At 41.4% G+C, this 22962-nt stretch overlaps 2 protein-coding genes across 3 annotated transcripts; both read right to left on the reverse strand.

Annotated features, from left to right (window-relative positions):
* Positions 1–1679: 1679 nt before the first annotated feature.
* On the reverse strand, positions 1680–6465 carry asb8 (ankyrin repeat and SOCS box containing 8). Its single transcript, XM_030056601.1, has 4 exons — positions 6333–6465; positions 4389–4600; positions 4191–4295; positions 1680–3293 (listed from the first exon to the last, which is right to left on the reverse strand). The coding sequence occupies exons 2-4, from the start codon at positions 4515–4517 to the stop codon at positions 2652–2654; spliced, it is 876 nt and encodes a 291-aa protein (XP_029912461.1). The 5' UTR covers positions 4518–4600; positions 6333–6465; the 3' UTR covers positions 1680–2651.
* Positions 6466–6970: 505 nt separating this feature from the next.
* larp4aa (La ribonucleoprotein 4Aa) lies at positions 6971–22706 on the reverse strand. 2 transcript variants are annotated; one of them, XM_030055538.1, is made up of 17 exons: positions 22144–22706; positions 19088–19205; positions 18500–18658; positions 17389–17473; positions 17146–17282; positions 15591–15694; positions 15385–15495; positions 15180–15233; positions 14862–15071; positions 13617–13720; positions 13360–13401; positions 11371–11592; positions 10796–10850; positions 10541–10699; positions 10302–10438; positions 9988–10192; positions 6971–9564 (listed from the first exon to the last, which is right to left on the reverse strand). In XM_030055538.1, the coding sequence occupies exons 1-17, from the start codon at positions 22258–22260 to the stop codon at positions 9172–9174; spliced, it is 2412 nt and encodes an 803-aa protein (XP_029911398.1). In that variant the 5' UTR covers positions 22261–22706; the 3' UTR covers positions 6971–9171. The 2 variants fall into 2 exon arrangements, with proteins under 2 accessions (XP_029911398.1, XP_029911399.1); XM_030055539.1 differs by lacking the exon at positions 13360–13401.
* Between the last annotated feature and the right edge of the window lie 256 nt (positions 22707–22962).

The following is a 22962-nucleotide window of genomic DNA, read 5'->3' on the forward strand; positions in this document are numbered from 1 at the left end:
ATCCTTTATTGAAGCTAGCACCAAAGAAGCAAATCATAAACTCCCAGTTATAACTCCCAGGCTTTAAGAATCATGCAATCTATGTTTAAAAATACATCAGAAATTATCATATAATTCAAGAAATGTTTGGTTTACAATGTTTAAAAAAGATGCAGAGACTAGAGACAAATAGGCAACACACCTTTATCCTGCAGTATTTTTTTATTAGTATTGCTGATGCCCATTTAGGCCTTTTCCATAGAGTATAATATCCTAATGTACTCTATTATTATGTATTTTATTTCAATCCCAGTAATCAGTCTCGCAAACAAACAAACAAACAAAAAGTCCCAGGTTGTGGAGTGCTGCTGTGATTGGAGGATGAGTATGTGGCTATTGTGACATTTCAGTTCTTCTCCACTTTTTTTTAAAACTGTGTTTCTCTTCCTCCTTGTCAATTCCTTATCCACATAACTGCTGATATCACACTTAGACGCGCGCGCGCGCGCACACACACACACACACACACACACACACACACACACACACACACACACACACACTCACAGAAGAAAAGCAAAATGTCGAAACGAACAATTGAAGAGGGTCTTGTTCAGAGTTGCCTTGGTTTCCTTCCTGAAAACCCTTCCTGAAACCCCCCGAAAAGTGAATGTCGATGGAGGGCCTGGGCAACATGCTGGAAAAACAATAGGTCTCCATAATTTCAACAAAACATTATTCAAGGTAAGCCCTTTTATCAGAATCTGAATCAGAATCAGACATACCTTATTGATCTTTGAGAGGAAATTGCGTCAGTTGCAGCTGCTCACATTCCCAAAAGAGAATAATTAAATTATAATAGAAAAAATAAATAATAAATCTAAAAACATGTGCCTTAGACATTTGTGGAAAAAAGTATGTGCTCTATGTATAAATATGCGAATCAATCCTACTAAATATTACAACAATAAGCACAGAAATAAGAAATTGATATGTAAGGAAAAAAGTGTACGTATATAGGCCATATATTCCACAGGGATATTGCAATATTGCACTGCTGAACTGCTGTCAAGTCCTACAGGTATCAATTATTGCACAGTTAAATGGAGGAAGAAACATGTGGAGTGTGTGGAAATATGGGGAAAGTACTGAAGAGGAGGCAGCTGATGTACAACGAGGATTTTGTTTCCAAAAAAAAAAAAAAAAAAAAAAAAAAACACTTTTAAAGATATTTTACTTTGTGTTTCATGTCACGTTTAAATCCCATTAGGATGCTGATTGCTTTACAGTCCAATATCTGTGTGTGGCCTCGGAGTTAAAGGATTAGAGAGCCCCCTGGTGGATGATGTGTGAACTGAGTGGGCCAAAGTTCATATTTTACTTTTTTTTTTTTATGCCCCAGGAGAATAAATAAGCGGTGTATTAATCTGGCTGCTTTTAAGTGATACTTCTACTCCCTTAAAGGATTAGTTTAAAACAATACTGTCTCCTGCCATTTCTTGTATTAAAAGCTTAGTCAACAAATGCATTTAGAAAGTTGCAGATATCACTATGGGGATCATAATTTCTTTCCCTTATATTGGAGACAATCTGATTTTGCTTGAGGCGTGTCATAACTGGGTTTCAAATTCATGCTGTCTTTTAGAATGAAGCAACTAATTTTTGATTTTTATAAAATGAAAGACCATGGTGAGAAAATCAAATGAACATGAAGTCATTTACTTTCATTCTTTTGACAACGAAAAAAGCACTTGATGGTTGTACACAAAATTGGTGCCACTGGGAAACAATGTAATATGGTTATATTTACATTATATTTACACTTCTGCAGAACAAACAAAATCAAGCACAAGAAAATGGTCAGATTTAGACAAATCCCATAACAAATTTAGGTACATTTCCAGATGCTTATTTAGTTTATTTAAAAAAAAAAAAAAAAGACAAAAACAAAAACAAAAACGTAGTGATCATGCCACAGCTGCTACCATTTAAACATTTAGTATAAAATGAAGTAGTTTTCAAACATAGGTTGCAAAGTTTTGGACCAGTGAACACCCTTAAAATATTTCAATTTAATGCTTCTCGAAAAAAAATAAAAATTGTAAGTACTTTGACATAGAAACAAGCTGTTTTCTTTTCATTAAAACAAAGCCCAAACAAATACCAAATCACATATGACAGCAGGCATATTGACATGGAGCTCAGGAAGTGCATGTTGTTTTATCAGCGTGCTGTAATTTTGGAGAAGACAGATAAGCCTACCTGGCATGTTTGTCTACATTTTTTGACACCAAAGATAACGTGTTGTTTTTTTGTTGTCTGTACGTAACAAAACAGTTCCCATCTGGCACAATACATTATGTTGGAACTGCATTTTTTCCTTGAAAATGCAAAAATGACCCTGCATTGTGGACTCAGAGGGAAATCCTTGTGAAAAAGGTGATCACTCATAATTGCACACTCAAGCATCCATACACACCATATTGCATCCATTCATAAGCATCACTTAAGGAGCTGCAACCCCTGACAGAATTACTAGACAGCCTGCACCATCAAACATTGTCTGAGCAATATCATCTAACTCAATGGAGTGAGACTTTCTTGCCAATAAAATGCAGTGTAATGAGCTGTCTAATAATCAGCCAGGAGTAACTATGAGGTCCCCTCTGGTTCTAATCCCTGTCTCTCAAAAGTAAATAGTCTTTGATAGACTCTGGTAAAGGGAGCTCTTTTACTGCAGTGGGGAGGAACTGCACGCCCAGACTCTGCCGGACAGCACAGCGCGCCAGAGATCGAAGCGTGGGCGCCTGAGCCACCATGCTGGTCAGCCTCGCCAGTAGTTGGGGATCCTTACTCAGCTCCCTGGGAAGGGTGCCGTCAGCCCGCCGGATCTCAAACCGCCCGGCTGCCCGGCACAGCAGGTCCAGGCACTCGTCCTCCTGCTCGGTGCCCAAGCCGCGGGCCAACAGGGCCACAAGTCGAGAGATCGGAGTCTGGCCCTTCAGGTTGGTCACATGGACTTGGGCCCCGTAGTCTAGTAGCACTTTGACACTCTCCAGGTTGCCCTTCATCGCCGCCCAGCTCAAAGGGGTGTCGTTGTTGTAGTCCCGGGCATTGGGACAGGCTCCGCTTTCCAGAAGGGCCCTCACACACTCTGGGTTATCTTTGAAGGCAGCCCAGTGCAGCGGAGTGTCCTTGTTACCATCCAGGGCGTTTGGCTGGGCCCCGTACTCCAGCAGCAGCTCCACACAGCTCTCGTCCTTCTCTGCTGCATAGTGCAGTGCTGTGCGGTTGTAGCCATCCAAAGCATTCACCTGACAAGGAAACCGAATGTTATGAACCATTGCTTCATGGGTGGCTGTTGACCTTTTACAGCTTTGGACAACATTAATGTCTGATGCCATGCTGAATTGAACCCTGATGTGTTTACCTGCTTGGTGTGGTTCATTTAGATTGGTGAGAATGCCCTATTTGATGTGCACCAGAGTTTGGTTAAGCTGTGAAGTGAGAAAGGTAACTGCACTAACACTGCCAACTGTGGGTTTGAGAAAGTAATTTCCCCTCGTAATCCAGTTATGAATTCATGACACTGCTCTTCTCTCCAGCCATCTGATGGCAGTGTGTCTGACTGGTATCATCACCAATCATATTGATCATATTGATCTTTCACATTCTGTTTTGTTAATCTTCCATCAATGTGCAGACAATAGGACGATGACAGTCAAACATTAACTTCCATGATTCAGGATATTCTTCCTTTCTTAGCAATCACATCACTTTTGTTTCCATGCTATGGTCAGCTTTTATCTGAGCCGTGTGACAGCCAACAAAACCAAATGAAAGAGTTAACAGTGTATCTAACAACCTGTTAGGTGTGACAGTGACCTTAAAGTGACATTTAACCCTAAAACATCTGACCCATAAAACATCTGACCCTAAGAATATAGGTCACGCAGATTTTTTAAACCACCAAAGTCTATGTAAAAAAGTATGTGACCCACAAAGCTCGAATTTGCTGACCTGACATTCGTCACGTCATTTACCACGGTAAATGCTGGGCGTATTCCAGGAAGTATTGTTGTGTCGTGTACTATCTGGCAGAGTATGTCCCCATTCACTGGCTGGCCCTCAGAGGGACACTTGACAATAAAATTAATATTAATAAATGAGTCATAAGCATCCTCAAACTATAGAAATTAGCCATGCCATACCTCTGCGCCCTTCTCCAACAGCAGCTCCACGCAGTCTGCATCAGCTACCATACAGGCGCAGTGCAGGGGCTTCAGGGTGCCATGCATCCGGTTCACATCAGCTCCCTTTGGTGTGCGAGGGATAATCATGTCAATACAACTCATAAAACATGGAGATGATTTGTAACTGTAGCCTGTCGAAGAGATGAGCGATCCTACCTTACGAATCAGATCCTCCACGTTGTCGTGTGGGAAGGAGCGGATGGCTGCGATGGTGCGGATGAGCCGCTCAGACAAAGAGTATTTACTCTGAATGCTTTGCATGATGTACCACATAGTAGAGCTCATGTGGAACAGAGGAACATGGCACCCGGGCAGGGTGACACGACGGCACACTGAAACACCTTTTTCAAGATGCTAGAGTTTGAAAGCTGCAAGACATTATAGAGGTTTATGAGGTATATGGTAAGTAAGGAGCAACAACATTATCCCAAGAGAGCAAATTACAAATTGCAACATGTTACAACTCTGAAAAGGGTTTAAGCATTTCACTCCATCAGTTCCAAAAAAAAATTTTTTTTTGCACTGATGGAGTGAAACAAGAAAAATCAACTACAAATACTTCTGCAAATTAATGTTTTAGTAGCATAAATGGTGCTAGGTGCATTTTTTTGTTTCTTATCATGGTATGAAAGGAAAAATGTAGAAATTAATTTAGAAGCATGCAAATCAAATATCAAAAATGTAGTCTGTCAAAGTAGTCAGCCTTGGGTTTCATTTGAATTTGACTTCTACACTCCTGATACATGCTAATCCTACATGTAATCTTGTGATTAATGATCTATTAATATTACATTTTGACTTAGAAACCTGCTACTCTGACTTTTCTGTTCCTAAATCTCATAAGAAATCAGACACTAAAAAGCCTGACCAGACGAACAGACGTACAGCATTTTAGAAAGGCAATAGACTGACCTAACACCTTAGGTTTTCACTTTGCAACACTGAAATATGGAAACAAATGTATATTAAACATAAGTTTATATAGACAGATAGATAGTCTGTCTGACAGTCTCTGCATCAGGGACTGCCACATGGAAATTATACTTAAAATTATACATTATGAGTATACATATATTTTATATATACATATTCTATTCTATAGATAATTTGCAGATATGTTTCATTACACATGTAGTCTGTGCAAAGGTTCAAAGGTGAAAGATCTATAGATATTCTATAAGTATATTTGAGTATATTTTATTTGTATTACTCTTAATGGGTATGCAAAGCTTTTTTCTTGTATTCTTTGTATTGATCCACTTTATTCTGTTCCTTGTTTAATTATTATTATTATTATTTTTTTATAAAGATATATATTTATCCCAGTGTTGAGAGGGATATTTTGTGTTGTCTATTATTGTCCCTGTGCAATCTATCTATCTATCTGTCAGTCTATCTGCTTGTTGATCAGTGTTGACAGCAATCTTGCATGAGGACAATACACCTGCCATGATCCGTCATGAGGCCATATGCTCTTACCCTGGCAAAAAAAAAAAAAAAGACTCAACTCTTAAGTGCCAATTTGTCTTATTTTCTCTAGAAGTGACCACTCTGGGCTCACAAAAACACTGCCAAGGCAACATGACTCCTGTCTTGACTTGGTGCTTATAATGTTAAAGATCTTGCTCTTTTGTTGCACTTGTTTTAAGTCGCTCGCGGAGCTGGGCGTCAGCAGAATGCCATTAATGCAACGTTGCATGTAAAGTGATGGCTGACACTGACAGCTAACGTTAGCCTGTTTAACAAGAACATACTGCAGGAACAAAAAGACACAGAGGGCCCGCTTATGGTGCGGCGGGTTTAACACCAATTTGCTAATTTTTAAAGCCAGTCCCTGTATTTAGCTGTGACACATGCCACCTGTCTGGCATGCAGCAGGAGACGGGTGTCGGCGAGCGAAAAATGTCAGGGCGAGCAGGCTTGCATTTTCCTACCAGTTAGCACGTTAGCTTAGCGAGCTAGCGTCGAGATGCGAGGAAAAATCGACACCTGCAGCGTGTATTATCGAATGCCACTCATTGTAATGACTCGTGGACGCGTTTTTACAGCTCGCTTAACATTGCATATGAAGAAACTACTTCTACAAACGAGACAACATACCGTTCCTGGTCCACGGTCTGAAGGTCTTCAGAGGCTGCTTCTGCTGTCTGCCTGCTGCTTGTTTGACATAAACACAGTGACGTCACCGCCTTGGCCACGCCCTCTCCCCCTCAGCCTGGAAACTCTCTCCGGTTTATCAGACCAAACCGTGGCTTTACTCCTGTCATAGCGTCAGATTATATGCTCTTTGATTATCGATTATAAGTCTGCACCGGGAACACACGCCTGCCATGACTGGTGATTTTCCCAATATAGGCATGAGCAGCACCACGCCTGCGCCCGGTCAGGCTTCCCCGCATGCTATAAATGCCTTGGTCTCATGCCCATGTTAAGGAGCAGCCTCCCAGAGAGACACACTGAATAGATGGTTCAACACACAAACAAGAGCCAGATCCTGCAAAGGCAACAGGATCACTGCCCATTAACATGCTATGAAAAACCCACTGGTGTTGCTTCTTCATTTTAGGTTGCCTGTTCACAATCTGGCCAGGGATTAAAGATGAAAACAGGCCCTTTGGTTATCTCTGGAGTGTATGTTAATGTGCATTGTCCCTGAGAAATATATAGTTTGTGTATGATGTTTGCAGAAAACACAACAACAAAAAAAAGGTAGTAGGCAAGAAATAGGACACTGAAAAGCCAAATCAAAATAATTTATTTTTGGTGACATTTCATACAGTTCTAGAATTGTGTCTCAAACACTTAATTGATCCATTACTATATTTGCTTTTTGCCACCCCAACCCAAATTAACAGAAAATAACCCAAACATATGGAGGAAAGAAAAAAAAAAAAAGCAAGTCCTGTAGATTTTTTTTTTTGCAAGCCTTTCAACATCAACCATATGCTTCTAAAATGATTTCACATTACTTGAGTAAGATTCTTAAAAAAAAAACAAAACAAAAAAAAAAAACACAAAAAAAGTTAGTGCATTTATTTAATTACACTAAATCGCTAGCTGCTCATACTCATTAATGAAAAAGAAATAACAGCCCCAGTGATTGGTTACTCATTTACTGCATTACTAAACCCAAAGTCAATGCATCAAGTATTCTCTCGGCTGACATCTCGAACAATATATAAATGTCATATGCGTGATTTTTCTTTGCCAATGTGATTTCACACAACTTTGGGGAAACCAGCCTACCAAGATTGGGAAAAAGCGTTGCACATTAGGATTAAAATAAATAAATTTAAAAAGCAATACATACAGTGAGTCAAACTGCAAATTCTAAGTCAATCTGTCTGTTTTTCCAAAAAAGAAAAAAAAGAAAAAAAAAAAAAAAACATAACAAAAACAGCAAACTCACCCTAAAAGCACAAAACAATCTGGTGGATACCTGCTGACAAGTCTCCCTCTGTAAATTCTGTACTAGAACAATTACATTCTCCCACACACATTTCTAGTGAAGGGTTATTACAATATAGCAAAGGCAACTACATCTCTACAGTTTTTTCAACATCCAGTTTAACTTGAGCCAAAAGATCCCTCAAGACTACATTATTTAGCAGACTTTGATGATACAACTCAAAACTTTCAGCCTATCCAAGTCGACTATGATCATAGGCAGCTGGCACATAGCACATGAAAATGTTCCGATTTTCTTATACCCTTGACTTGGCTGCCAAATGTTTTGTAGCTCCCATCCTGACCTAACAGCACTCTCCAGCCTACTTTTGACACTATATCCTTGTTAAGAACAATACACAAATATAAGCTTAACCTGGATATCCTGTGTTGATGTAGAAAAGCCAGCTCTCAACTAAACCATCATTACATAGCCACAAGGGACTATTAAACCCATTCCTGTTTCCTCTCAGAAAATTAGCATTGCCCTACTACGCAAAGAAACTTGTAAACAGAGTCTGACTGATTATCACCATGACAATGTTCTGAATCCAGTGGAGGGCGGGGGGATCCAAAACATTTCAGATGAGGGATCAAACAACTTAACATGAAAAACTCTGGACCAGGCAGGTTCAGCTTGGCTAACTGGCCGGTGGCCACCCCAAAGTGGATTCGGCTTCAAACAAAACCACCCAATGTGCGGACTACAGGCATGACTGTGGCTTACGTCACCAAAGATTTGATATCTTACTGATACATTTAAGCCAATCATTAACCAGGATCAAAATACCACCATAGTACAGATTTCATTAATATACATTAGAGGACTACACTGCCCAGTTTTGGGACAATGATTCTGAATCTCTGATGTAAAAATCAAAATTATCCATTTCATTATAATCAGTGCAACAGCAATCTGCAGCACCCCAATCATTTTGCTTAACAATCAATGCATACACAGGTATCAGTCAACCTGTCTGTCATTCTTGCAAACGTAAGCACACAAGGAAAAAAAACTGATGTCTCATTGCGTGTTAGTGATATCTTTGTATATGTACATGACATATATGCATGTTCTTTTCTTCTTAGTGCATATGTTCCTTGCAGACCAACATCTATTCTTTAAAATCAAAAAAGGTAGAGGGCCATTTACAGGACCCAGAATCCCACCTCTCCCCAGCAGAGCTGAGAGGAAATGACCTCCAGATAAACCACACCGACTTAAATTCTTTTAAGCATTTGCTGGAGGCCAAAACAAGATTGTTTCCTTTTCATATCACTCTTGAAAGTTCACACTTCTTGAGATGATGTTTTTTGCCCATTTGTCCTGGATGTCCCAGTCTTATTGTAGTTTTAAAAGCTTTTCTTTGGACAAGTTCCAGGGGGGGAGGTGGCTACCATAATGTTGTTGCTTTTATGTTATTCATTTTTATATATTTATATATATCCATGTATATATTCATACATCTTTTTTTCCATTCACATCAAGTTTTTACTTTGGCGATACTGGTGGGATATTTTGCTCTTTGCCAGTGTGCCTATACCCTCCCTGGGGGGAACTGCGTCGAGCCGGAGGGGGGCGCCTCTGGTCACGAAACTTGAGGCCCCCAGTGCCTCTGGGGCCATTGCTGCGGTAGTAGCCTTGGGAATCACGTTCACGCGGAGGCCGGCTTTCCTTGCATTCCCATCCCCCCTCCCTGTCATGGGCTTTCTCCTGTTTTTCTCCAGCGCCGCTGCTGGAGCCCTGCTCCTCTGCCTTGTTCACGCGCAACTCCCGCAACGGCTGGCCTGACGCGGTGCCGGAGGGGGCTGGGGCGGGAGCCACAGGAGGGGGGTCTTTTGGTGGTCGCTGGCACACCTCGGCATAGCTGAGCTTACGAGGCTCCTGAAACAAGCAAGAAAAGGGGTTTTAAACGTTTGCTAGACAGATTTGTGCAATCTTGTGAGTTCAAAACCAATTCAACATATTCAGCATCTTAATTGTCACATCAAACCCTCAGATCTCATAATCTGAACGCTCATTGGGACAGGAGTGAGGGTTCCTGACTTTGGTGAGAAAGAAGGGTAGAGAGAGCAAAGAAAGAAGAGAGTGAGTGACAGAGGGAAGGGAGGGAGAGAACCAAGTCAGTCATCCCACAGCCTGATTGCCCTCTATGCGCTAAAGATCTCATCATTGGGTCTAATTTGAGTTAAACCACTTTGGTCAAGGACTCATCTGCCAAAGAAGACAAAAACCTGCTCACAACCAAATCACACCAGGATGAAAACTAAACTCAAGCGTTAAATCATCTTAGACTCAGCCACTCACCTGTGTAGGGGTGGCAATGGTGGCTGTAGCAGGGGCTTGCGTGCTGGGGGTGGCTGGTGTGGAGGCAGCACAGGGCTGAGGCCTGGCGCTAGGCACGGGCTGTGTGCAGGAGGATGGGGTGGCCGAAGGCTGAACGGGTGTAGTTGGGGTCACTTTTGGAACAGAGACCTCCGCCCTTTCCCCCCTCTTCTCCTGACGACTGATACTATCAAACAAGAATTTTAGATCTCCATGTTATCATTTCAGCTGTTACGCTGGTCTCAATTTATGCTAAATAATCAATTTAAATTCCAATGTCATTATTACTGTCCTACCTGGGGGCCGAGGGTCCAAGTGGTTGTGCAGATTTTGCTGCCGTCTGGGCAGGACTTGAGACAGCCACAGCCTCCTCTGTGACTGGGCCTTGGCCTGAACCTGCACTCACAGTGGCTTCTTTATTGGCTTGTTCGGTCTATGAAAGGTAAGGATATATTCAAATCAACATTCCTCCTCAGTCCTTCTTCAATTGCAGTACACCCAAAGTCAGGAGTTAATAATTGCTAGTTTTTCTTACCTTGTCTCTGTTCAAACCGCGTACGACATCTGACATTCGGTTTTCTAACACTGGCTCCCCCTGTGTGCTGACCACACAGCCAGGTAGAGGAGGGAAATTGGTGGCTGCCAAGTCAAACTTGGGAGGAGAAACCTTGACCTCTGCCAGCGGTACAGGCCTCTGCAAAACAAAATTGGATGAGTCATCATATAAAAGAATGCCCCGCACTTTAGGTGCAACATTCAAATTCCACGATGACAGGAAATTTCTTCATACCGTAATTCGATCATCCTCTCGCCTCCTCCGTGTTCCTCTGTAGGTAGTGCTCCGTCTGAGATGCAGATAAAGTATGTCTGTGAACACTCACTCAATAACAATCAGGGTCATTACTGATACAGGCAGGTGCGGCTAGGCAAAATATTATTATATTGATATCTTGACATGAGACTAGATATCATCTGAATGCTGTATAAGTGCTGCTTTTCCCTGGTTTGAAAGGCTGCATTACAATAAAAAGATGCACTCTGAACATAGACTGCTTTAGCAGTTCTTTTACTTTTACAACTTCTTCTTTTACTACTTGTCAATATCAACATTACTGATGATTGCTTATCAAAAAATCTTGTGTGTGTAAATATCTTGCGATAGCACCATAAGACATCCCTCTAATATCCTCAATCAACATCAACTGAGGTATTCAGTCAGAAATAATGTGATATTTGATTTTGTCCATATCGCCCAGCTCTATAGCCAGTCTTAGTGAAATGCAAATCAAAAACAAGCCCTTGGGCAGAAGCCATTACACATCGGTACTAATTCATATGTGTCTCAGAAATTAAACCAAGTTTTACCGTCCACGTCCAGCCATGCCGCTGTCGTCACTGGGGTCCGAGGAGGAAGAAGAGAGGTGTGGGAACACCGAGCTCAGGTCAGTGGGTGTTGGGATCGGGTTAGTGGTGGTGGTGGCAGCGGGCGGCTGCGGGCTGCGCAGGCCAGTCAGACTCTCCAGAGGGACAGGAGTGATGGATGCCGGAGTCACCTCGCCTGTCCTCACCTGAGGCTTCACATGGTTTCTGTTATGAAGTGGAACACAGGTGAACATGAGAAAAGTAGACAGTCAGCTGGAGATATCCTTGGGACATACTGGCACCCAGTGCTTCCAGTAGAATTTGTTTGCATGTGAGGGTGATTTTGGTTCAGAGACCTAGGCTCCCTCTTAGCCCCAGCCCAAGATCAGTTTCAGTCGGTGTTAAAAATGGTTCTGATTTGAATATTGCTATCACGATATATGGACAATTGTTTTATGGTCACTAGGGCTAGGCGATATTAGTAATATTGTACTGACATCATTATATACGACTAGACATCATGATATGGCATAAGTGTTGTCTTTTCCTGGTTTTAAAGACTGTATTACAGTAAATGGGATGCAATTTCCTGAACATATTGGCTGTTCTTGCTGTTCTGTTAATTGCCTCTGCATGCTTGGTCATGATCACTAATGATCGTTTATCAAAAATCACAGATCTTACCAAAGATTAGTCATTCCTACAACATCAAATCCGGTCTCTTTGGAGGACAATACAAGCTATACATCTAACTCTTTGTATCGCCCAGCCCTACTGGGCATTAACAATTTGCCAAGATGTAGGGAGCCACGGCAAATGAATGTAAAGGAAACACTGGTGATACCAAAACTTGATTTGCTGAAGGAGTAAGACAGCATGCCATGTCAACAGGGTAAATGTGCATACATGCAAGGATTTCTTTTCTTCTAATTGCATTTGTGCTCATGATTGGTCTAAGTAATGCAGAAAGACTTTGCGTGAAAGTTATTTGCAGCCATATGTTGCCATTCAATCATTAGCTCACTGAGGAGAGCTGATGTAATGTCCCCAATCAGCTTGATGCACTGTAATGCACTCTCAGGATTATATTTGTTGAAACAATAACTTCTACTCTGAAAAAACTACAAGCATAAATTCAGAAGGATGCAACCCTTGTCTCTGACCCTCAGATCTCATAATCTGAACGCTCATCGGGACAGGAGTGAAGGATCCTGACTTTGGTGGGAAAGGATAGGGAGCAAAGAAAGACAAATAAGAGAGATGAAGAGGAGGAGGAGGAGGAGAACCAAAGCCAGTCATTCAGCAACCTCATTTCCCCTCTATGCGCATCATGATCTCATCATCAGGTCTGACTTGGGAAAGTCCGGTGAGGTATATTAGTCTCTTTGCAAAGCTTGTATTTCCCTATTTAAGTCAACTTGCAAAGGTGACACACTTCTTTCCAAACTATTTAACAATCAAAGTTCACAGACTAAAGCTTGGCAGCGAGGCCGATCTAAACTCAGCTCCAATCATATTTACACCGCTGTGTAAAAGTGAGGCTTCTTTGTTAAAGCATATTTCTTTGGTAATATATGATTGCATTACCAAAGGATGCAGCAGTAAAACAAAATAAAACACACTGAACAGAAACACGATGGATGGTTAGTTGGAATGAAGAGCATTGAGTGTTACATGTCAGAATGTAAATGGTGAAGTTGATGTTCAGAAGCCAAGGTGGATGTTACTCCACAAAAAAAAAAAAAAAAAAAAAGCAAATTGCTCAGTGTCAGATAGCAGCTTCAGCCATTCAGTAGGCAAGCCTACATTTATCAAATGACATGACAAATCCAGGATGTCCATCACCTGGCAACGAACATTGATCACACTGATGACAAAGATTATGGCCATAAATATCTGACTGGCAGAAGGCATGGATTTAGTCATTTGGCTGCTGCATTATGGTAAGAAATGGGGGTTACAATGAAGCTTATTGTACATTAACAGTGGTACCTGAAGGCATTTATTACATTCTTTCTTGAATAGAGGGGGACACTGTGGGGACAGTAAAAAAAGACAGGGAGTAAAGAATTTCACTTCTCGAGTAGGGTTACATTATGTTTGACAAAATATAAATGATCAGATGTTGTGTGTGGCAAAATATTCGAATTAGAAAATGTCTTTAGCATATAACCAACTCACAGCTTTAAAAATCAAAACAATTTCACAAGCAGATAGCATCTGAGGAAAAAAAAAAAAAGAATCCTTACCGGTTTCTGTTGAATGGGCGTGTAATATTAAGAGAGTTGGAGCTAGTTTTGTAGTGTCCAGCAGAGCCAAATCCATTGACAAAGCTACTGTTGGGAAACGGTGCCTGCAAATCAAAGAAAACAACACTATTCATGTAAGTGCTCACCCTGCTGAATGCAACTATTTGTGCAGCTATTTATGCAATCTATATGAATGGAAATATAAATATAAATACAGATACAGACAGATCAACTCATTGCCATGCAAACAGAAAAATCTGTTACTAACAAAAAAAAAGTGTTACTAACAAACAGACTTTGGGCTGCAGCAAACTCAGAATTTCCTCTGTCAAAACAAGATTCAATCAATCAACAATTGTTTTGTTTTTCTTTTTTTGTTTGGTTTTTCTTTAAATTTCTAGTGCCATTTGTTCTATGAACTCAGTGGTTATCAAAGTTTTTAATCACATTGGACATCAACGACCTGAAGCAAAAGATCACCGATGCCATTGCCACCATTGATGAGGCTCCGCTAAAGCGAACATGGCAAGACATCGAGTACCATCTTGATGTGCTTCATGCAACTAAAGGTGCCCATATAGAGGTGTATTAAATGAGGCAAAAAACTTCAGGATCTACTCCTCATTTTGTAATAATTTCCACAGATTTGTCTATTCATTTGCTTTTGTAATAAATTTGTTAAATTGTAAAGAGGCTTTATGGACTTTATGTATTTGGGCATTTAAAATCTAAGCCAGCTGCATTAAAATGCCAGCCAACCTGGATTACCGTGCAGCTTGAGAGACAGCACACAGTAAAGTCTGGTTAAATGAAGCTCTTATAACTAAGTTCTTCATTTTTTAAAAAAGATATCAAAATGCAAACAGTTAAATTATTGAACAGTTAAGGCCAAAACAGACCTAAATGTACAGTCCTTTAAATATTTTCACAGCACTGTACCGCAGACGTATTTTCAACAGCAACCATGCTGCTGCATTACTAAAGAAATATTATAGGAATGCTATAGGCAGCAGTGCATGTATGAATCTCTCTGTCTATGACTACACATTGCTATTTTTACCATGACTGCAATGCACATTAAACATCTTAAAAAAAAAAAAAAAAAAAAAACAACAGCCAATGCTTGACTGAAAAATCTCAGTCAACTGCAGGGGATTTACGAAAGACGGTTCAAATTATCGACTTTCAGGGGCCAGCCCTAATTAAAACTACGAAATTAACACCGAAGAGTGTGATGTGCCTCACCAAAGGAGTTTCGAAGTAGGGCGTGGGAGACGGCGTCCAGGTGGGCGGGACAATGCCATAGACCGGGTACTGCTGCTGGGGATAGACGTGCTGCATGTAGAGGGGCGAGTTGTACTGGGACTGGCTCTGGGACTGCTGGGCGTACAGGCTGCTGTCCATGCTACGGTAGCCATTCTTCGCAAAGAAGGTGTTGATGGCCTTTATCCTGGCCTGTCATGAGACACAAAACAGAAGAAGCGTGAGGAGACATCATCATCTCGACCAGGATGGCCGTTTTTTTTTATTTTTTTATTAACGAACAAAGGAGTCATAACTCACCATGATGGGTTTTCCCTGAAATGTTTTAACTTCCTCTCTCAAATATTTGTATGCCTAAGGGAGAGGGAGGGGGAGAGAGAGACAGTTATCAGGCACTTGATAATACAAAAATCCCATTGAATATTTTAGATGCACACTGTAAAAAAAAAAAATAATAATAATAATAATAAAATAAAATAAAAAGAATGTAATTCGACTGCCTTACCTGTTGAGCATCCGTATCTGATTGGAATGTGATGTACCAGTTGTTGTTGTGCGCAAACTCAACACTTATCACCTTTGGACAGTTTTCGTTTTTGAACAGCGACTCGACTTCCTGAGAGGCAGATAAACCAGTTTCGTAAACCAGGTCTCATGCTTTGGATTTAAAAGTTATACTGGTTGCTACTGTGCGCATGGGGGTTGCTTTACCTCGACAGGAGTGGTTTCAGGGACCTCCCTCAGGATGATAATGCACCGCTTGTGATTAGGACGTACTTTCTCTCCTTTCTCATCCACTTGTACCATCGGAGAGGCTGAGGGAGAGGCAGGGCAAACCGCAAGGAGTTTCAGTCTTGTCACAAACTTATTCCCATTACTTTTAACCTCCACTGTCAGTCAAATGTATTTGAGAGCTTACAGTTTAAAGGAACACCCTAGCTTTTGGGCATTCCTTTATTTTAAATACACATGATACAATGTGTACATAAGACCGCTTCGGAGTTGCTCTAAGGTTTATTTTTCCAGTTTGACAGCGCTAAGCTATACTAATGATTCTCATACACTTCAAGTCTTGATGCTAAGCTAACACAAAATGCTACCATTGGAACCAAACCACTGAATTTACAGAGGCAAAAATGATATCACATATCTTGTCTCAATCTGGGTCAGTCAAAAAAAGCTATTTTGCCCAAAACATTGGGAGCATTCCTTTAAGCACAACAATGCCATATACAAAAGAAAATGGTGCAGAATGTAGATTAAATAGGGAAACCCGTCTATGTAATCAAATACATCATCAATCATAGTCTCCTCAAATTGGACACCTTTTACAGCCATTACAGGTGAACAAACTGATTTTTGGTATTTATCTGAAAGTTCACGCCAACACCACTGGAGTGAAGTACAATTTATCTGCACTAGTTAGCTGACTAGGCTTGAACTTTCCATGCAGTTCATCCCCAGTCAAATCAGCACAGTTCAGGTCAGGTAATTCTGCCGGCCATGTTATCACTTTTAACTTTCCTTTGCCTTTTTGAATTGTTCTGACAGAGATGCAGCAGCCCCTTTGGTCCAGGATTGCACTCACTCAGTGCTGGCTACCAACTTTACCATTACACTACCTCCTCTGTGCTCAACTCTTACTGTCGGGTGAGGCAAATTCATTTTCTCACCAGCTTGACGACGTACATAAACTCCTCGTGATGCACTGAAAATCTCGCGTTGTAATTATAACACAAACAGAGCAGCCTCTGTGATTTTTTTTGTGCAGCTGCGGTGCTTCTGCGCGACCATTCTACATCTGTCCCACATCTGTCGCTGTATGGCTCTAAGTGATGATTCAAGCTGAGATTATAATGCTAAAAACAATTTCAATCCTATAATCATTGCCTCTAAAACACAGCAGTATACTGTTTTTGGTTTTAGATATTAGTAAGACATGACTAACATTAGACACTTTGATTTTACATTTTGTCTTGCAGTGGTGGTAATTTCCTTGCTGTGGTAGCGCACCACACTGCTAAATGAGTATAGAGGAAACACTGACAAATATGTTATCTGCCACAGGTACTTAATTAGTGTGACTAAGTCATTTCCAATAAAATCAAAAGTCAAAAATTTCTCACCTCACTTATACCTATCTCTTACCTACAGTTTCTAATGTAGGGGTATTTATTCATGAGAGCATTTAATCAGACATGCCATTATATTGGATGTTCAAAGCCTTGTGACTGCCAGTGTATATTTTTTTCTATTTTTCACTTACATCTCAGGACATCCAGGATGAGCTCCATGTCAGTAGTGAGGACCTTGATGCCCTCCATGCTGGCTATAGTCCAAATTGGGACAAACTGGTCACTGTCCATCTGGGACATCAGGTACAAATCCTTCGACAGGTTTTCTCTGTATCACAACAACAACAACAAATTGAAGTAGATTAGTCTTGCCTTGGAAGCGATCCACATCCCAAACCCGCCAGCAGACGGTCCTGCGGCTGCCCGACTCTTACCTAGAGAAGTAGAACTCCAGCTCTTTCTTCAGAGATTCGCGCAGATTCTCAGAGGAAATCGGCTGTTCCTCAGCTTTGGAGACGACTGAGAACCAAACACAAAAGGTCAGTGGTTGGAAAACTGACACAATGCCAACTAGTTTAATGTTGGGCTGCAATGATTAGTTCACATCACTGACTGAATTTATTTTGCACATTTATGGCTCACATGTTGCTATGTAGAAAATATCTGAACCAAAAAAAATACAGTTTGCCACCAGATGCACATTACACAACAGTAGCTGTTACACTCACTGCACTAATTATCTTGTGTTTTTTTTTTTTTTTAAAGTAGCCAGGTAACTCACCATTTTCTCTTCTATCAACTGCCAAGTTTTCAGGTATTAAATAACAAAAGGTTGAAATTCTTACAGGGGCTGCCAAGAATTCCCTCCTCGCCTCAGTTATCAGCTCTTTGGCCACACGGATATAATAACAATAACTATATAGGTCAAGACTTGCATGGGAAGAAAATGTGTCAAGCAATACTCACAATGCAGTATCTCATTTATGCTCTAGACATGTTCTGTGACTTTGTGCAACAGCACTGCAACAAAGTCAAAGAACTGATTAGTCAATATTAAATTAATAACTAACTATTCTGATAACCCATTAATCTTTTGAGTCAATTTTAAGAGGAAAATTTCCAGATTCTCTGATTTTAGCTTCTCAAGTGTGAATATTTTCTGGTTTCTGTGGCCCTCTATGACAGTTAACTAAATATCTTTTGGCTGTGGGCTGTTTGTTGGGAGAAAAGACATTTTTAGGACATCACATTGGGCTGTGGGAATCTGATCAACATTTTTCACCATTTTCTGATATTTTATGGACCGAAAAACTTGTTGATTAGTCAAGAAAATCCTCGACAAACTAATCAATGATGAAAATTATCATTCATATTCACTTGGAAATTTGCATGAACTGATGCAAAAGTTCAGTTGGAGCCTTTCACTGTTTCAAAATTAGTCACTGAAACTACCAACGGACTGACTGAAAGCAAAACAATTCTTGGCTGCAGCCGTAGTTAGTTTAGGCCCATGAAGACCGTGGCTCGCAGTGTGACCAGACTGACCTGCAGTCCCTGTGGTGGACTCAGCGGGGGAAAAGCCCAGCTCTGGAGGGTCCATTCCATTCACTGCTATCTCAGCTGTGGCTGTGGAGCTGCTGTCCTCCAGGGTCGGGAAACCCACCGTGTACTGCTTGCACCCAGTGGACAAAGGCTCAGAATAACCTGTGAACAAGGTCAGGAGTTTTAGTCGGGACGGCCAGTAGAGAGCCATCATTTCCAGGGCCGTTTCCTTATCCATTTGGAAATTTGATACGTCTCCTGACCTCAATATTTGGCTAAATGTTGTGTGTGGAGGCTAATAATAATACTGCAAGATGAAATCAAATCTTCAGGAAAAAAGGACTCAAGAATAAACAAATATATAGGCTTTAGGCTAAATTAAGTTAAGGTGTCATTCAAAGTGATCAATAGAGTGATGTGGCATTGACTGGGAAATATTCAATATGACAGTTGTATGATTCTTGTCCAGACTTTTTCCAAAGTAATGAGATTTTATATTTTGACAGCTGTCACAGAAGTTTCCATCCTTCCAGACCTGCTTCATACAACAGTTCAGATGTTTAATTGAGTTGATGGAAGTGCAGCTCTTACCCTCAGTGACATCTGAGGGCGACCAATGAGAGCTATCAGTAACCACCTCGCTGGGGGCCACTGGGATCTCCTGCCACACCTTGGCATTAGGGTTCAGACCGGCGCCCTTAGAGGTGACCTTCAAAGAAGAAAAGCAGATTGTATTCATCTATTTCACACAACTCAGAAACAGCTTTTCCTATTTGGCTGAAACAAGCCTTTAAGAACATGTACAGGCACATATGTTCTGCACAAGTGGCAATTGTACGTGCAGATGCAGAGACTGATAATATTTTGAAGGTAATGATGCCTGTCAGTGTTGATTTATGTTCAGATGGCTCAGAATGAACATCTACAAATGAGAGCAACATTACACTGTCAATCATGTTTGTAATCCTCTAGTTAGTTCCCCACAAACTTGGAATCTTATCCATGTTGGGCACCATAAATGTTTCTAAAATAAAAGACAAGATAACATTGTCTTATGTATGGTTATGTGTTCAGGCAATAAAATTTTTAAGTTAAGAATACTGCTGCACTTGTAGTGGTCCAGTGTATTCATTAGTTTTGGATTTCATGTTGTGATGCTGGCTCGCCGATAACTCTGTGAATGCATACTGAATTATATCCTTTAATGGTGTTAAATGTGTCAGCAGCAAACACTTTAAAGTGAGTTCAACACATTAAATTCATCTAATAAAATCAGCAGCTATGAAATGTAAGGTCCAGCAGCCTACTGACAGCAGAGGAAGTGTATGTTTGAGGCAGACTTTGTAAGGACGCACTATGTGAGTCAGTTAAAATGGCATTTAACTTATTAAATGTAAAAATAAACTCAACAAGAAACCAATGATCTAATTGCATAATGGTTTGGATTCCAATCTCACCATAATCTTTGGTTTTAAAAATCTCTGTGCAAGGAGGAAAAAAAACAAAGGCAATGAATGCATCCTGTAGACAAATCACACTTGCGCCTTGACAAAGGCAGCAATGTGAACACAATAAAACAGTAAAGAACAATAACAAAGTTGTCAACAAAGAAGTAAGTTTGCTGTCCTAATCAGTTAGTAGAAAATCAAACTGTACTGTGAAAAGCCAAATATGCAGGTAACAGGTTTGATTCCAGCTTCTCACTACACCACCTGATTTCACTAATTCACATCTCAACTGAGCCCAATGGGAGGGGGGGCTAATTGATTAAATCAGCTGATGTACCTGCAGTTGGAGACAAAAACCTGCACACCATGGGACTTCAATTACAAATAATTGGGGGGAAAAAAACAATTAAAATCAAGTTTGTCAACACGTGGCTCAACACACAAGAGCACATTCCCATGCTTACCTCAAAAAAAAGAGAGAGAGAGAGATAATCAAATAAAAAGAAAAAACCCTAAGGAGTAGATGTGCTAAGGTTGACTTATTAGAAAACTTTAACACACTAAACCAGATTTTTTTCTTCTAGAAAGCTCGATGCTAGCGGGTCCGGAACATGCAGCGGGTGCATAACCCGCCAGTGTTTAGCGCCAACCCGGACCGGACCCACATCACTGTTTGTCAGGGTGGGACGCTGCCAATCAGCCCCTCTTGCACAAACAGGGGTTCCCACTGCGCAACACACATTTATAAGCTATATTATAATGTTTACTCAACTTAACAAAAAACCATGTTAGATGAGGCGATAAGCAGTGTGGTATCCCGCTAAGCTTATATGTCTGATACGGGATTTTCTATCATGAACTTAAAAAAAAAAAAACCCGGGTGTGCCAGTAAGATTAGCTCATTTTAACGTTCATCAAAGTAGTTATCGCTTTGGCGTACAGTACCAAGGAAAGGATCTGATGAACTTACCCGTATCAAGTGGGCTGCAGACTGGCTCAAGAAATACTGACCCTGCAGAGAGTCTGCGGCCCAGAATAGACCACATACTGTACATTTCACGGGCTACGGACACGAAGTAGCAGTGGATTATGATTTTATTCAAAAAACAGGGGGCAGCTGATTGAGAAAAAAAATCATTAAAAAAAGAAAAAACTTCGAAACGCTGGTAATTACGCTGCAGATTTAGCAGCTTCATGGTTTGACATTGTCACTTTCCACCTGCCAGAGATCCACCCCCTTTGGCAAAAGCGCTGGCCTGACAAGAACAGCTGCCAGTAACAATATGCTTCCCCATGCCTCGTTATACAGATTACAACACAGTCTCATCTATGTGCCAAACGGGGTTAGACCTCTAGCTAAAATAGCTAACACACCAATTTACTGTGCAACTTGTCACTGTTAAGGCACATGGCCACAATGCACGCTTCTGTACTGCAGGCCGTGGCGAGCCAGCTGAGGTCAGCTGACTCCGCTGTGTAGCATAGGCCAGGTATTTGCAACGCATGTCATAATGCTAGCTAGCTAGCGGCGCTGCGCGATTAGCTAGTCGGGTGATGTTAGCAGACTTGAATGGATATTGATCCATCTGCTAATGATCGATGCGTCGATCACGAACAGTGGCTTCAACACAAACCCCAATCGCTGCTTCCCAACTTGAAAACTACGATGATTTCACAGTAGTGTCATAACTTGAGCTAATGATTACTCAGCAAACTACTTAATGAGCTTGCTTGCTCCACTGGCAGGCTAAGCTAGCGTTAGCCGTAAGAAGGAGCTGCTGGGGAGCTCTTGGCTAACGATAACTTGTTAACATGCTCGCCCCGGCTGCCTTTAGTGCTCATAATAATGCAAGCGGCTGTCGTATGTGGCATGTTTTACACCGCTTGTGTGTGTGATTGCTTTACTTGATAACTATGATCATCTCGCTTTAAAACCCAACTCCGTCGGATTAAAACTTCAATTAGCAAAGTTGCTCGGGCTATTCCACAAAACTGCAATAAATCGACAGCCTGGTTAAAGTGATAAAAATGTGATTTGGTTGGGTGAAGTGTCCAAATGAAACGACGCATAGCACACAGAGGGGGGGCGGCTGCAAAGCAATCCGGCCCGGTGGGTGCAACAGCAAACAATTATGGTGGTTAACAGGTTTCCGAGTCGTGTAGCTCAAAGCTAGCTTGCTAAAGAAGGCCGCAACTCACCATGCCGCCTGACCCTCCCTCGGTCCCCAGCGGAGCCTCGTCCTTCCCACCGGTCTTCGGTCCCGGATCAGCCTCCTCCTGCAGCAGCGGCGGCTCTCCGCCCTGGTCTGAACTCATCAGCCGCTCCTGACTCACGTCTACCCCGTCTCGTTCTCCCGGCCCCCCGCTTGCCACCACCGACTCTTCTTGTCGAAATACCGGCTGTGTTGAGCAGTCAGTCCGATGCGCTCCTGTTCCGACTGGGTTGGCCAGCAACACACTGAAACTAGCTAGGGTTAGCACGTATGCTACACACTTAGCTCGGTGTGAATCAACGAAACGGGCTAACGTCAGCTAGCTGAATGAATCAAACTTGGCCGCTGGGATACTAGATGTGTAAATGATGCCAAACCATGACGCTCCTTAGATCATCGTCCCTAGCAGCGTTTCATCCAGTATTTCCACACACTCCGGGTTCGTGAGGCGCATTCCTAACCGGGCGACCGAAGCGGACACTGGGGACACGCAGCTCTCCTCGGCGCAGGCAGACGGTCCGCCGACGTCCCGGCTGGCATTGCGAGTTCTGGATGACCTCTCAAGAAAACCGTTTCCCTTTCCTGTTGGGTAGAGTTTTTTTTTTTTTTTTTTTTTATCGCTTTTGTATACTAGTCAACACTTGCTCTCTGCGTTGTGTGAAAGCATACGTGTATATAAAAAATAAGCAAATAAATAAAAATAAATATCCTCGCGGTTTATTTCAATCACAACTGATTTCAAACTTAAACTTACAGAAACTTTTACTTTGGAGGGCGAGATGCAGTTTTACCGTGTAGATCACTT

The sequence above is a fragment of the Myripristis murdjan genome, chromosome 7 (assembly GCF_902150065.1).
Source record: "Myripristis murdjan chromosome 7, fMyrMur1.1, whole genome shotgun sequence".
Classification (NCBI taxonomy): Eukaryota; Metazoa; Chordata; class Actinopteri; order Holocentriformes; family Holocentridae; genus Myripristis; species Myripristis murdjan.

Coding starts and splice junctions, on each gene's coding strand:
- larp4aa (XM_030055538.1), bottom strand. CDS start 22,260: ATGAGTTCAGACCAGGGCGGAGAGCCGCCGCTGCTGCAGGAGGAGGCT. Junction 15,234..15,384: donor CAGATACGGATGCTCAACAG/GTAAGGCAGTCG, acceptor CCTCTCCCTTAG/GCATACAAATATTTGAGAGA. Junction 10,193..10,301: donor CTTGGACCCTCGGCCCCCAG/GTAGGACAGTAA, acceptor CTTGTTTGATAG/TATCAGTCGTCAGGAGAAGA.
- asb8 (XM_030056601.1), bottom strand. CDS start 4,517: ATGAGCTCTACTATGTGGTACATCATGCAAAGCATTCAGAGTAAATAC. Junction 4,296..4,388: donor TGGAGGATCTGATTCGTAAG/GTAGGATCGCTC, acceptor CGCACACCAAAG/GGAGCTGATGTGAACCGGAT. Junction 3,294..4,190: donor TGTTGGAGAAGGGCGCAGAG/GTATGGCATGGC, acceptor TTTCCTTGTCAG/GTGAATGCTTTGGATGGCTA.